This window comes from Salvelinus fontinalis, chromosome 18 (assembly GCF_029448725.1).
Source record: "Salvelinus fontinalis isolate EN_2023a chromosome 18, ASM2944872v1, whole genome shotgun sequence".
NCBI lineage: Eukaryota > Metazoa > Chordata > Actinopteri > Salmoniformes > Salmonidae > Salvelinus > Salvelinus fontinalis.
In genome coordinates, this window is record NC_074682.1 from 49,134,052 (window position 1) to 49,150,370 (window position 16,319).

Genomic DNA, 16,319 nt, shown 5'->3' on the forward strand with positions numbered 1-16,319 from the left:
AACGGGAACACCATCGTGTTCATGAGAGTCTCCCCTTTCCATGAATGGTCATTATCGTTTTTAGACCAAACCATTCGGACGCTACAGATGTTTTAAAGCAGAGAAGGCGTATTGTTTAAAGCAGAGAAGGCGTATTGTTTAAAGCAGAGAAGGGGTGTTGTTTAAAGCAGAGAAGAGGTGTTGTTTAAAGCAGAGAAGGGGTGTTGTTTAAAGCAGAGAAGGCATATTGTTTAAAGCAGAGAAGAGGTGTTGTTTAAAGCAGAGAAGGGGTGTTGTTTAAAGCAGAGAAGAGGTGTTGTTTAACAGAGAAGGCATATTGTTTAAAGCAGAGAAGAGGTGTTGTTTAAAGCAGAGAAGAGGTGTTGTTTAAAGCAGAGAAGAGGTGTTGTTTAAAGCAGAGAAGGCATATTGTTTAAAGCAGAGAAGAGGTGTTGTTTAAAGCAGAGAAGGCATATTGTTTAAAGCAGAGAAGAGTTGTTGTTTAAAGCAGAGAAGGCATATTGTTTAAAGCAGAGAAGAGGTGTTGTTTAAAGCAGAGAAGGGGTGTTGTTTAAAGCAGAGAAGGGGTGTTGTTTAAAGCAGAGAAGAGGTGTTGTTTAAAGCAGAGAAGAGGTGTTGTTTAAAGCAGAGAAGAGGTGTTGTTTAAAGCAGAGAAGAGGTGTTGTTTAAAGCAGAGAAGAGGTGTTGTTTAAAGCAGAGAAGGGGTGTTGTTTAAAGCAGAGAAGGGGTGTTGTTTAAAGCAGAGCCTGACTGATATGGGATTTTTGGATCCGATACGATTCCAATTGTAGAGTAGAAATATTCACAGATAACTGATATATCTGCCAATATTTTTATTATAGCTGGAATGAAATCCCTTTTCCTGTATGGATTGGGTTTAAAACAGCCCTGCTAAAATACTCAGAAAGATGATTTCTTAAATTTGAGGAAAGAACATTTTAGAAACACGGGAAAGACAATCTGTCTTACTCTTGTGAAAGGAGGATAAACTGCACTGATTCTAGCAAAACAATTGCCTAGGCTCTGAAGACTGAGCAACTCATGCTAGCCAGCTGGAAAACAACAAATAGGACACATTTTCAATGTATTGGTATTTAGCTATCGTTTCATCGATTATAGGGCTGTAGCCACAGAATTCTGGTAGTTGGAAAAATATCAATAAAAAAAAGGAAAAATATCAATAAAGAATTCACCGCTGGCACAGCTCTACCTCTCGCCCCAAACGTTGCCTCAGTGAGCGGTCCTTACTATCTGTGATCCTTGAGACGTCCATACCCCATTGGAGTTGACATTTAATATAGTTACGGTAAGGGTTTGGGTTAGGTAAGGGTTATGGTTAGGCTAGGGTTTAGCGTATGGATGCCCCAAGGATCCCGGATAGCACTATCCTTCGGTGAACTGCGTCAAGTATTCTCATAGTTAGTTAGCTGGCTAGCTAGCTAGAACTCACCATGGAAATGGGGGTGGCGAAACATGAATTTGGACCCTGACAAGTGACAACCCATACATCAAAACGTATCTATGAAGCGCTACTTTGTAACCGGCTATGTTTTTTTTGTGTGTATCTGAAAACATTTGAATGACAGAGTTTGAGAAAACCCTTCGCAAAGAGCAAATATAACACAACAGATTTCGCGGGCTTCACTAAAGCCAAAGGACTGTTACATTAACGTTACCACAGAGTTGAACGTTCTTAGCACGTCACGTACTTTACATTTGGGGATAGCATCCATTGTTTGTCATGACACTTTACCTAACAGTATATGGCCAGCATGGGCGCAACTTTGTTTTTTCCGGATTATGAGTCAACCCACACATCACTACTGCAACAAACATCTTAGTTAGATGTAAAATTACGCGTCTAAGATCTCACCAACAAAAACTTCTAAATGAACGACAGATTTCTTGAGTTACATTAGATTCATTCTGACTATTTTGAGGAACTGTATACTGCTACGGTGTCTCAAGATGGACAACTTGACGCTGTTTTCTTGTTTTTCAAGCAAAGGTCTTTTAAGGGCGTATGCGAGCACACTGGTTCGGCTAGCCGAACTCGGCTAGGCGGCAGCCGAACCGGGGCATGTGGAAGGCTTGAGTGTGTGTGTGTGTGTGTCTGTTTTTTTAGGTTGTGTAATGTGTGTACTTGTCTCTGAGTGTTTGCGTGTGTGCCCCCATCCCCAGCTCCTAACCAAAGCGGGTGTCAGCTCCACTTAGCCAGGGGGCGTCTGTGTTTAGAAGTGGGCCCGCTCCACTCAGCCTGAGCGGCTCCCCGCTGGAATGCTGCTAACTCCAGACCAGGGGGAGGGAAGGCCCACTCCTCCCCGACAGTTACCCAGCCAGGGGAGCCCAATGGGGGGCAGAGATGAGGGATGAGGAGGAGAGGAGGGTGGTGGTGGTTTTACACTGACAGCTGACCTCCAGATGTGGGGGCGTCTGGTTCTCATCAAAAGGCCTTTCTCTTTCTGTCTTTTAATATCTATTTTGTCTTTTAATCTTTCTCTCTTTCTCTACCTTTCATCCCATCTCTCTCTCTTTCTCTCTGTGGTTTTTTTACCTCCTTTTACTCTTTCCTTGTTTTTACGACCCCCCCCCCCCCCCACTTGTCTTCAGTAGGATACATCTATTTTTCTCTCTATCGCTTTGTCTTCGTCTTTTCTAACTGTCTTCATTTTCTCCCTTCTCTCCTTTGAGTCGGCTACTCTTTTTCTTTCTCTTGTGTTTAAGGGAGCGAGATGGTAAAGCCCATCTTGTCACTAAGCTATGATCATGACATGGAATACTGTTGTGAAATCTGACCATCCACTGCTTCATTGTATTGTGGCATAGCTATTATGATTATGATTCAAGTTAATAGACTTTCAAATCCAATTGTATTGGTCACATACACATATTTAGCAGATGTTATTGTGGGTGTAGCGAAATGCTTGTGTTCCTAGCTCCAACAGTGCACTAATATCTAACAATTCACAACAATACACACAAATAAAAAGTAATAGGATGGTATTAAGAAATATTGAAATATTAGAATGAACAATGTCGGAGTCTGGAGGATAAATATGTACAGTGCCTTCAGTAAGTGTTCAGACCCCTTGACTTTTTCCACATTTTGTTACGTTACAGCCTTAATCTAAAATGGATCAAATAAAATCCTCACCAATCTACACACAATACACCGTAATGACAAAGCAACATTTTTGCAAATTTATAAAAAAATAAAAACAGAAATACCTTATTTACATAAGTATTCAGACCCTTTGCTATGAGACTCGAAATTGAGCTCATGTACATCCTATTTCCATTGATCATCCTTGATGTTTCTACAACTTGATTGGAGTCCAACTGTAGTCAATGTAATTGATTGGACATGATTTGGAAAGGCAGACACCTGTTTAAATAAGGTCCCACAGTTGACAGTGCATGTCAGAGCAAAAACCAAGGCATGAGGTCGAAGGAATTGTCCGTAGAGCTCAGAGACAGGATTGTGTCGAGGCACAGATCTGGGGAAGGGTAACAAAATATTTCTGCAGCATTGAAGGTCCCCAAGAACACAGTGGATTCCATCATTCTTAAATGGAAGAAATTTTGAACCACCAAGACTCTTCCTAGAGCTGGTCTCCCGGTCAAACTGAGCAATCGTGGGAGAAGGGCCTTGGTCAGGGAGGTGACCAAGTACCCGATGGTCACTCTGACAGAGCTCTAGAGTTCCTCTGCGGAGATGGGAGAACCTTCCAGAAGGACAACCATCTCTGCAGCACTCCACCAATCAGGCCTTTATGGTAGAGAGGCCAGACGGACGCCACTCCTCAGTAAAAGGAGCATGACAGTGCGCATGGAGTTTCCCAAAAGGCACCTAAAGACTCTCAGACCATGAGAAACAAGATTCTCTGGTCTGATGAAACCAAGATTAAACTCTTTGGCCTGAATGCTAAGCGTCTGGAGGAAACCTGGCACCATCCCTACGGTGAAGCATAGTGGTGGCAGCATCATGCTGTGGGGATGTTTTTCAGTGGCAGGGACTGGGAGACTAGTCAGGGTCGAGGCAAAGATGAACGGAACTTTCCAACATGACAACGACCTTAAACACACCGCAAAGACAACGCAGGAGAGGCTTCGGGACAAGTCTCTGAATATCATTGAGTGGCCCAGCCAGAGCCCGGACTTGAACCCAATCAAACATCTCTGGAGAGACCTGAAAATAGCAGTGCAGAGAAGAATGGGAGAAACTGCCCAAATACAGGTGTGCCAAGCTTGTAGTGTCATATCCAAGAAGACTCGAGGCTGTAATCGCTGCAAAAGGTGCTTCAACCAAGTACTGAGTAAAGGATCTGAATACTTATGTAAATGTGATATTTCAGTTTATTTTATGTGATAAATTAGCAAAAAATCGAAACTGTTTTTGCTTTGTCATTATGGGATATTGTGTGTAGATTGATGAAGGGGAAAAAACTATTTAATACATTATAGAATAAGGCTGTAACCTAACAAAGTGGAAAAAGTCGAGGGGGTCTGAATACTTTCCAAAGGCACTATATATAGAGTGAGTGTGAGTGTTTTTGTGTTTGTGTGTGAATGGGATCTATAGAACCCACTCTTCTCTCTGCCTCACTTCCTGTGATAGTAATTTGTTATGACGGATTCTGTACCATTACGTTCCTCTTTAATTTGTCTCGTCTTTCTAATCAGGCTCTAACGGGGGTTACCGCGAGGAGCCCGTGGACCACAGGCTGACAGACAGAGAGTGGGCCGACGAGTGGAGGCATCTGGATCATGTAAGTACTGCTGCTGACATCAGCCGTCGCTGCCGACCACTGGCACTACTAGTGCTGTAGCAACTCTTAATGTCTGGCGGAGCCATCGAAGCTTTGTCACACTTGGTGTCCCGTTCACAGTTGCAGACTTTTGTTTAAGGCCATTTGCTGTCAACATCAGAGAGCCATGCATTGAATTGTGTGGCGATTGACTTCCAAAAGTAGGAGTCCTACCCAATGAAATGAAGCCATGATATCCACTGAGTGTACAAAACATTAGGAATACCTGCTCTTTCTATGACATAGACTGACCAGGTGAATCCAGGTGAAACTATGATCCCTTATTGATGTTACTTGTTAAATCCATTTCAATCAGTGTAGATGAAGAAGAGGAGAAAGGTTGAAGACACGTTTTTTTAACCTCAAGACAATTGAGACATGGATTATGTATGTGTGCCATTCAGAGGGTGAATGGGTAAGACAAAAGATTGAACTGAACGGGGTATGGTAGTAGGTGCCAGGTACACCGGTTTGAGTAAAGTACTGCAATGCTGCCAGGTTTTTCACGCTCAACAGGTCAAATCAAATTTTATTGGTCACATACACATGTTTAGCAGATGTTATTGCGGGTGCAGCGAAATGCTTCTAAACATTTTCTGGGCTAATAATGTAAGAAATAATACATTTTTAAAAATACTGCAAAGTTTCCTAAGAGCTAGAAGCACGGCAGCCTTCTCTGTCAGCACCAAGAATGGTCCACCACCCAAAGGACATCCAGCCAACTTGACACAACTGTGAGAAGCATTGGAGTCAACATGGGCCAGCATCCCTGTGGAACACTTTCGACACTTTGTAGCGTTCATGCCCCGACGAATGGAGTCTGTTCTGAGGGAAAAAGTGGGGTGCAACTCAATATTAGGAAGGTGTTTTTAATGTTTTGTTTTGTATAAAGCAAATGTTTATATATATATATATATATATCTCATTCTCGGCAATATGTGTTGAGACTCATCATGTATTCAGACTAAGACAATTATAATCTAAATCATTGTTACTGGCCATGCATGTATCTGCAGAAATGGGCTATCAATATTAATATTTAGTTGCACAGTATCTGAGCAGTTTTTAAAGGGAAAAACAATTAAGAATCCTAATTGAACTTCCTTTAAATGTCTCTTCTTCCCTCTCCCTCTCTCTCTCTCTGCTCTCCCTCTTGTCTCCCTCTCGTCTCTTTCTACCTCTCCCTCTCATCTCCCTCTCGTCTCCCTCTCGTCTCTTCCTCTCGTCTCTCCCTCTCGTCTCTTTCTACCTCTCCCTCTCATCTCCCTCTCGTCTCCCTCTCGTCTCTCGTCTCTCCCTCTCGTCTCTTTCTACCTCTCCCTCTCGTCTCTCCCTCTCGTCTCTCCCTCTCGTCTCTCCCTCTCGTCTCTTTTGTACCTCTCCCTCTCATCTCCCTCTCGTCTCCCTCTCATCTCTCCCTCTCGTCTCTCTCCCTCTCGTCTCTTTCTAACTCTCCCTCTCATCTCCCTCTCGTCTCTCCCTCTCGTCTCTTTCCCTCTCGTCTCTCCCTCTCGTCTCTTTCTACCTCTCCCTCTCATCTCCTAGGTGTTGAATTGCATTGTTGAGATGGTGGAGAAGACGCGGCGGTCAGTGGCTGTGCTGCGGCGCTGTCAGGAGTCGGACCGCGAGGAGCTCAACTACTGGCGGCGGCGTTCCAGCGAGCAGGAAGACTCCCGCAAGGGAGGGGCCGCCACCATGCCCACCCCCTTCTCCAAGACCCACAGTCCCCGCAAAGCAGCCGTTCCCGCCCCCTTCTCCAAGACCCACAGCCCCCACACAACCGAGGGACTCAGCAGTGGTGGGTGGTATTTTATCTTTACATTATAACTCTTATGATATCAAACTGTGGATGAGAAGTTAAGTTCATTTCTCACCTTAGGATTTGTTATTTTATATATATTTGTTGATCAGGTGTGTATCTTGTCATATGTGTGTCCTGTTGAATCAATCAAGGGATAAGTGATAGCAATTAGTAGTCCCCTTGATGGTGAGCTGCTGAACTGAAGCAACTGCCACCAGCTACTGAGCCCTCACATAGTCACCATATAGGCTGCCATCTTGTGTTCATCTGCAGAACTACACCCATCAACACTGCTACTGAGACATTTAGATCTTATACATACAGGACGCTTCCCAAATGGTACCCTATTCCCTATGAAATGCAATGCAGTTGACGGGGTACCATAGGGCTCTGGTCAACAGTAGTGCACTATGTAGGGAATAGGGTGCCATTTGGGATGCAAGCACAGCCTTGCTGGCAGTGTTTATCTCTCAGCGCTCGTCTCTCCGGGGCTCATGCTGCCCCGTGGCCCCCAGACAGGTGCCAGCTCTGCTCTGTCCAGATCGGCCACAGAAGGCCGTCCTGTAAGACCCAAATCTGTCTGCCCACAGCCCAGCCGGAGCGCCATCTGTGTGCTCAGCAGTGTGCCTGGCCACAGTGTACACAGCCCAGCCGGAGCGCCATCTGTGTGCTCAGCAGTGTGCCTGGCCACAGTGTACACAGCCCAAACGCAGCCTGGGCACCACAGAACTTGGGCATGGGCACCAGGTATTGAGCAGTATAGATAGAGACAGACAGAGAAGAGAAGGAGAGGGAGAGAAAACAGAGGGATGAAGAGAGAGAGAACAGACAGTATGCAGCTACAGCTTGGTTGTCGGCCCCTCTGTGCTAGCCATTGTACTCACTATTCAAGCTGCCCGGCTATTCAGTACAGTTGGACAACTGGGAAAGTTTTAATTTTGGTGGGGCTAGCTATTGAGGGAGATTGTGTATTTTAAGTAAATAGAGGATGATGCTAATCTAATTCTCTCCCCTCTCCCCTCTCTCTCTCTCTCCTCTCTCTCTCCCCTCTCTCTCTCTCTCTCTCCTCTCTCTCTCCTCTCTCTCCTCTCTCTCCTCTCTCTCCTCTCTCTTCTCTCTTCTCTCTCTTCTTTCCATGCCACAGAATCCCAGAGAGACTTGGCGCCGCGACCAGGCTCGGGCTACGTGCCTGATGAGATCTGGAGAAAAGCTGGTAAGGCCTTGTACAACAGTGGTGTGTGTTTACTTGCTTGTCTGTGTGTCTGTGCCTGTGTGTGTGTCTGTGTGTGTGTGTGCGTGTGTCTGCGCGTGCGTGTGTCTGCGCGTGTGTCTGTGCGTTTGTGTCTGCACGTGCGTGTGTCTGCGCGTGTGTCTGCGCGTGTGTGTGTTCTTCTTCTCTCTCCCTCCTCTCTATCACACTCATTAAAAAACATTATTTAACAACATTTTATGCAAAGATCTCTTACAAAGTCTCTACTATAACCTGAACATACCACAACAATATAACCCGCCCCCCTTCTTTCCCACACAGAGGAGGCAGTGAACGAGGTGAAGCGCCAGGCCATGGACGAGGTCCAGAAAGCAGTGGCCGAGGCAGAGCACAAGGCCTTTGAGATGATCGCGTCCGAGCGGGCCAAGATGGAGAAGACACTGTCCGAGGCCAAGAGGAAGGCCACAGAGGACGCAATCCAGGTCATCAATGAGCAGGAGGACTCAAGCGAGGTATGGAGGATATATTAGTAGATAAGTACATCACTGTATACACACATACTGTGAAGTGAGAGTCATAGTGAGAGTCATAGTGAGAGTCATAGTGAGAGTCATAGTGAGAGTCATAGTGAGAGTCATAGTGAGAGTCATAGTGAGAGTCATAGTGAGCACATATGAATAATAGTCAAAGCTGCAGGACATGTAGATACACTACTGTGTGGTATTTACCTACTACTTATCCTACTTATTTACCTACTACGTATTTACCACACACTTATCCTATTAGTGAACTAAACTTTGTCCCTGCCCCACACACACACTTCTCCTCCTATTAGTGAACTTAACTCTGTCCCTGCCCCACACACACACTTCTCCTCCTATTAGTGAACTTAACTCTGTTCCTGCCCCACACACACACTTCTCCTATTAGTGAACTTAACTCTGTCCCTGCCCCACACACACACTTCTCCTATTAGTGAACTTAACTCTGTCCCTGCCCCACACACACACTTCTCCTATTAGTGAACTTAACTCTGTCCCTGCACGTAGTTTACACTACACATACACAGATGTGCATAGCCATAGTATATTATTTAGTTCTAAACTCTCCATCTCCCCCTCAGTGTTGCTGGAACTGTGGTCGCAAGGCCAGCGAGACGTGCAGCGGCTGCAATGCAGCACGCTACTGCGGCTCCTTCTGCCAGCACAAGGACTGGGAGCGCCACCACCTCATCTGCAGCCCCGGCCTGCAGACCCAGCCCAAGCCCGTGTCCGCCATCACAGCTGCCAGGGCCGCTGCAGCCGCCGCCGCTGTTACCGCAGGAGCCAAGGCCCCCGAGAGCGTACCAACCACTGCCAGTCCCGGGGGGGAGAAGGGGTTGGTGGCCTCTCGTTCCTCCACCCCATCCACTCCCACATTAGTGCTAGAGACCAACGGGCAGTAAAAGCCAGGACTAGGACCAGTGATACAGGCTCTCAAGATGGCCTCCCTTCCCATTTTCCTTCCATTCTGTTGTTCCCGACTGTTTAAATGGACACCAGGACCATATGCCCCAAAATGGCTTCCTTTCTTTGTTTCCCGTTCCTCTTGAACTGCTGACGGTGAAAGGTGCTGGTTTCCATTGTTCCATCATTTGACTGTCACCCGTCGGGGGTCTTTAGGTTAGCGTTTGGCTCTTCAGGTTCTAAAGGTATCTAGGTTAGCAGTTGGCTATTTAGGTTCTAAAGGTATCTTTAAGTTAGTGGTTTCGAGGGAGAGGAGACAAGGGAAGAAAGATGTTTTTAAAACTTGACCCTCAGCTCTGGACACCAACCTTAATTTAGCCAAGGAAGTGACATCATGGACAGGAAGTGATGTCACAGACATTGAGTGAGCGGAGGAGGAAATGAGGTCACTGATGTCACCAGTCATGTTACACAGAAAGAGGACAGATTGGGAGGGGTTTGCTTTGGTAATGGTGGGCAGAAGACAGACTCATCTGCTTTGGTACTTGGAGGATCCATCTTCAACAGTTGGACAAACAGACAATCTACCTGACAGATGGACACTTGTTTCGCTTCATCCAAAATCTCAATCCCCAGTAGAGTTGAGACAACTGAGGACGGACTTCAGACCCGGCTTTCTTTTTAAGGGGACAGTGGGGGGTGTATGAGTTTTGGAATGGTCTTTTATACCCACGAGGGTGAGTGATGGTCGAAGTACTCACTGCATATTTCCTAGTTTACCATTGTGTGTATATAAAGCTAAGAGAAAATGGTCGGTGTTGACAGTGTAATAAACAGTACCAGGTCTAGAGAAAAGAGGGTTATGGGTCGGTGTTGACAGTGTAATAAACAGTACCAGCTCTAGAGAAAAGAGGGTTATGGGTCGGTGTTGACAGTGTAATAAACAGTACCAGCTCTACAGAAAAGAGGGTTATGGGTCGGTGTTGACAGTGTAATAAACAGTACCAGCTCTAGAGAAAAGAGGGTTATGGGTCGGTGTTGACAGTGTAATAAACAGTACCAGCTCTACAGAAAAGAGGGTTATAGGTCGGTGTTGACAGTGTAATAAACAGTACCAGCACTAGAGCATCTCACGTCTGGAAATACATTTCGGAGGTGACATGATCGCGAAGTCACCGCCACAATCCTGTTTGTATGTACAGTATAGCTGTCCTACTTTTCTTGCTCGCACAAGTTATTCGTCAGGTTCCTCTTTTGAGTGTGTACAGTTGAAGTCGGCGGTTTACATACACCTTAGCCAAATACATTTAAACTCAGTTTTTCACAATTCGTGACATTTAATCCTAGTAAAAATGCCCTGTTTTAGGTCAGTTAGGATTACCACTTTATTTGAAGAATGAAATGTCAGAATAATAGTAGAGAAAATTATTTATTTCAGCTTTTATTTCTTTCATCACATTCCCAGTGGGTCAGAAGTTTACATACACTCAATCAGTATTGGGTAGCATTGCCTTTAAATTGTTTAACTTGGGTAAACATTTTGCGTAGCCTTCCACAAGCTTCCTACAATAAGTTGGGTGAATTTTGGCCCATTCCTCCTGACAGAGCTGGTGTAACTGAGTCCGGTTTGTAGGCCTCCTTGCTCACACACGCTTTTTAAGTTCTGCCCACAGATTTTCTATGGGATTGAGGTCAGGGCTTTGTGATGGCCAGTCCAATACCTTGACTTTGTTGTCCTTAAGACATTTTCCACAACTTTGGAAGTATGCTTGGGGTCATTGTCCATTTGGAAGACCGATTTGCGACCAAGCTTTAACTTCCTGACTGATGTCTTGAGATGTTGCTTCAATATAAGCACATCATTTTCATTCCTCATGATGCCATCTATTTTGTGAAGTGCACCAGACCCTCCTGCAGCAAGCACTCCCACAACATGATGCTGCCACCCCCGTGCTTTACGGTTGGGATGGTGTTCTTCGGCTTGCAATCCTACCCCTTTTTCCTCCAAAAATATGGCCAAACAGTTCTATTTTTGTTTCATCAGGCCAGAGGACATTTCTCCAAAAAGTACGATCTTTGTCCCCATGTGCAGTTTCAAACCGTAGTCTGGTTTTCGAGCAGTGGCTTCTTCCTTGCTGAGCGGCCTTTCAGGTTATGTCAATATATGACTCGTTTTACTGTGGATATAGATGCTTTTGTACCTGCTTCCTCCAGTGTCTTCACAAGGTCCCTTGCTGATGTTCTGGGATTGATTTGCACTTTTCGCACCGAAGTACGTTAATCTCTAGGAGACAGAACGTGTCTCCTTCCTGAGCGGTATGACAGCTGCCTGGTCCCATGGTGTGTATACTTGCGTACTATTGTTTGTACAGACGATCGTGGTACATTCAGGCATTTGGATATTGCTCCCAAGTATGAACCAGACTTGTGGAGGTCTCCAAATTTTTTTCTGAGGTCTTGGCTGATTTCCTTTGATTTTCCCATGATGTCAAGCAAAGAGGCACTGGGTTTGAAGGTAGGCCTTGAAATACAACCACAGGTACACCTCCAATTGACTCAAATGATGTCAATTAGCCTATCAGAAGCTTCTAAAGACGTGACATCATTTTCTGGAATTTTCCAAGCTGTTTAAAGGCACAGTCAACTTAGTTTATGTAAACTTCTGACCCACTGGAATTGTGATACAGTGAATTATAAGTTAAATAATCTGTCTGTAAACAATTGTTGGAAAACTTACTTGTGTCATGCACAAAGTAGATGTCCTAACCGACTTGCCAAAACTATAGTTTGTTAACAAGAAATTTGTGGAGTGGATAAAAAACGAGTTTTAATAACTCCAACCTAAGTGTATGTAAACTTACGACTTCAACTGTATGTACGCTTGTTTCAAAACTGTCGTTCCGTCGCTCGACATTGTAAAATAAAGCATTATGACTAATTTCAGAGCAATATAAAAATACAAAGTGTTCAGGTATTTACAAGCTGTTATGCATCACCAAAGTTTTCAATCGCTAAACAAGTGTGTCATTGCCTGTAACTGTCCGTTGTTGTACACAGAATAAATATACAGAAACACTTGTCTTGTTCTATGATGCGTATATCATCTATCTTCATTATCAGCCATCCAGCCACACCCAAAGTTACAGAATACAAATGGAAGATAGTAAGATAGTATAAAGATGAAAATGCACAACAGCAAACTTCTACAGACTTTCGGCCGTTTGCAGTTGTCTCCCACGGCATTGCTAAGCTTCATGTTACCCGTTGTACCATTCTGGGCGAGTTTACTTTAGAGCTAACATCGCTGTGAGGTTTGCACCAGTTTTCCATCATAAAATACTGTAGTAGTTACAGTAAAATCAAATCAAATGCAATTGTATTCCCATGTTGCTCAGATGATGTTTGCAACACCAGGTTTGTGGGTTTGATTTCCATGGGGGACCAGTACAGGAAGTATGATAGTGTATGCACTCATTATTCTAAGTTGCTCTCGATAAGAGCGCCCGCGAAATGACAAAACAAATGTGTTCATTTATTTCTCTGGGGCATTTATTGACAGTTCATTAATACAAAATGAATAACTCAGAGATATAGGAGGTATAGAGTAAACATACATAAAGATAGTAACATATTTAAGTAGCCTATTGTTTTTATATCTGGGAAAAGTTCAAAGTTCAACATATTGAGTGATCCTTTTCTTGCCCTCTGAATCTCAGGAGTATATGTATGAACAGAACATTGAATTATTATATATATACTTTTTCAGCATTAGATGAAGTCAAGCATTTAGAGAGGATCCTTTCACTAATTTAATATCTGTTGATTGTTACCATGGAGATGATTCTGGTGTTGTTCATTGTAAGATTATTAGAAAGAAGGCCTTTATTTTGTGAGCCACATTTTCCTTCTAAAACACATCTTTTGTTTTGAGGCATAACTTCATCTGAAAATAAATCTTAGAATGAAGTATAATATCGAAATAAAGACAACATTACTCAAATCTCTAGCTTGTGGTCTTTTATCAGAAATATAGTTAAATTAGTGTAGTAGCGTTTCATATTAATAGCACGTTTTGCATTTGTTTTCCTGAGAGTTGACCACATTCTTAGATAGAGGACCACAGAGACAGACATAGTGCAGTTTGTGTTGCATAGTGCAACAGTTTGTGTTGCATAGTGCAACTTGAACCATAGTCCTTTTAGGTTCAAGTTCTTTACCATGTGTTCATATTCCAAGTCTGCACTACTATAAAATAAAAGTATAATTCAATTCGTATCAGCATTAAAGAGTGATTGAAATTTAACGGTAACAGTCACGCGTTAGCAGAGATGGCATTTACGGTCAACTCTGCATATGTTGGGTCAACATTTCTATCGCACTGTAACTACCGAGGTAATGTTATGTTGACAAATGCAAATACCAAAAGACGTTTCAAGCTTTCCCTGTACCTTCTTTAAAGGAGAAGGTATGCAAATACTGCAGGTGGTAAACATCATTTCTTAAGTCATGTATTCTGCTAGTCTATAGAACCCTGGCTTAAACCCAGAGATCCAGAATGCTTACTAACAGAGAAAAATAACCTAGTTGTGTACTAGGGACAAGTGCCAAAATGGATCTAGTCTATTTGACAGTGGATAACATATCATAATTGTATTTTCTAGCATATAGAATCCAGAGTACCAAGGAGCACTCCTTTTTCTCCCCAATTGGTAGATACAGTCTTGTCCCATTGCTGCAACTCCTGTACGGAGAGGCGAAGGTCAAGAGCCATGCATCCTCTGAAACACAACCCTGCCAAGCCACACTGCTTCTTGAGACACTGCTCTCTTAACCTGGAAGCCAGCCACACCAATGTGTCGGAGGAAACACCGTACACCTGGCGACCGTGTCAGCATGCATGCGCCCGGCTCGCCACAGGAGTCGCTAGAGCATGATAGGACAAGGACATCCCGGCCGGTCAAACCCTCCTCTAACCCGGACGACGCTGGGCCAATTGTGTGCCGCCTCATGGGTCTCCTGGTCGCTGCCGGCTATGACCAATCCCAGGATCGAACCCAGATCTGTAGTGACGCCTCAAGCACTGCAATGCAGTGCCTTAGACCACTGCGCCACTCGGGATGCCCAAGGAGCTCTCCTGCAAGCCAACTAATACAGCCTACATCAGTGATAATCAAATGGCGGCCCACGGTCCACATCCAGACCACGAGACCATGAAATGTGGTCCGTCTTGCTTATCGTTCTGAGGATGGTATCCATTATTCATTTACCATATTGTTAAAATGACCCGGCCATTGGGTTATACAAAGAGATTATGCCGTACGTTTTGGTTATGATTCAATTCTAGGTAGAAGTGAAACAAGAAATAACAAAATACATTAAAAGGTTGTATGAAGTAACTTAAGTCTAATCGAATGTAACCTTATAGAAATAAGTGAGTCAAACATCCACTTCTCGCTCACAAATTCTTTGTCCCACATCTTTGTTGCTAGGCAATTGCAAGGAAATGTAGGCTTACTATGAGCGCTGCAAGGTTGGCTTCAGTGTATCTTAACCCCATCAATGCCGTTGGGTTATATACAGTATCCACACCCATTAGAGTCTGTTGGGTTATATACAGTATCCACCGCTATTAGAGTTGGGTTATATACAGTATCCACACCTATTAGACTCTGTTGGGTTATATACAGTATCCACACCCATTAGAGTCTGTTGGGTTATATACATTACCCACACCTATTAAGTGTCTGTTGGGTTATATACCGTATCCACACCTATTAAGTGTCTGTTGGGTTATATACAGTATCCACACCTATTAGAGTCTGTTGGGTTATATACAGTATCCACACCCTTTAGAGTCTGTTGGGTTATATACAGTATCCACACCTATTAGAGTATGTTGGGTTATATACAGTATCCACACCCATTAGAGTCTGTTGGGTTATATACAGTATCCCCACCTATTAGAGTCTGTTGGGTTATATACAGTATCCACACCTATTAGAGTCTGTTGGGTTATATACAGTATCCACACCTATTAGAGTCTGTTGGGTTATATACAGTATCCCCACCTATTAGAGTCTGTTGGGTAATATACAGTATCCACACCTATTAGAGTCTGTTGGGTTATATACAGTATCCACACCTATTAGAGTCTGTTAGGTTATATACAGTATCCACACCCTTTGGAGTCTGTTGGGTTATATACCGTATCCACACCTATTAAGTGTCTGTTGGGTTATATACAGTATCCACACCTATTAGAGTCTGTTGGGTTATATACAGTATCCACACCCTTTAGAGTCTGTTGGGTTATATACAGTATCCACACCCTTTGGAGTCTGTTGGGTTATATACAGTATCCACAGCTATTAGAGTTGGGTTATATACAGTATCCATACCTATTAGAGTCTGTTGGGTTATATACAGTATCCACACCTATTAGAGTCTGTTGGGTTATATACAGTATCCACACCTATTAGAGTCTGTTGGGTTATATACAGTATCCACACCTATTAGAGTCTGTTGGGTTATATACAGTATCCACACCTATTAGAGTCTGTTGGGTTATATACAGTATCCACGCCCTTTAGAGTCTGTTGGGTTATATACAGTATCCACACCCTTTGGAGTCTGTTGGGTTATATACAGTATCCACAGCTATTAGAGTTGGGTTATATACAGTATCCATACCTATTAGAGTCTGTTGGGTTATATACAGTATCCACACCTATTAGAGTCTGTTGGGTTATATACAGTATCCACACCTATTAGAGTCTGTTGGGTTATATACAGTATCCACACCTATTAGAGTCTGTTGGGTTATATACAGTATCCCCACCTATTAGAGTCTGTTGGGTTATATACAGTATCCACACCTATTAGAGTATGTTGGGTTATATAGAGTATCCACACCTATTAGAGTATGTTGGGTTATATACAGTATCCACACCTATTAGAGTCTGTTAGGTTATATACAGTATCCACACCCATTAGAATCTGTTGGGTTATATACAGTATCCACACCTATTAGAGTTGGGTTATATACAGTATCCACA

At 43.6% G+C, this 16,319-nt stretch overlaps 1 protein-coding gene across 4 annotated transcripts in view; it reads left to right on the top strand.

Annotated features, from left to right (window-relative positions):
- Positions 1–10,390, top strand: part of LOC129815689 (protein CBFA2T2-like) — an 80,344-nt gene extending 69,954 nt beyond the window's left edge. For all 4 annotated transcript variants that reach the window (XM_055869722.1, XM_055869724.1, XM_055869723.1 and 1 more), the window contains exons 7-11: positions 4,684–4,769; positions 6,354–6,606; positions 7,754–7,822; positions 8,141–8,331; positions 8,943–10,390. In XM_055869722.1, the coding sequence (XP_055725697.1) occupies positions 4,684–4,769; positions 6,354–6,606; positions 7,754–7,822; positions 8,141–8,331; positions 8,943–9,263 (920 nt within the window). In that variant the 3' untranslated portion in view covers positions 9,264–10,390. The remainder of the gene's footprint in view (positions 1–4,683; positions 4,770–6,353; positions 6,607–7,753; positions 7,823–8,140; positions 8,332–8,942) is intronic.
- Positions 10,391–16,319: the final 5,929 nt, after the last annotated feature.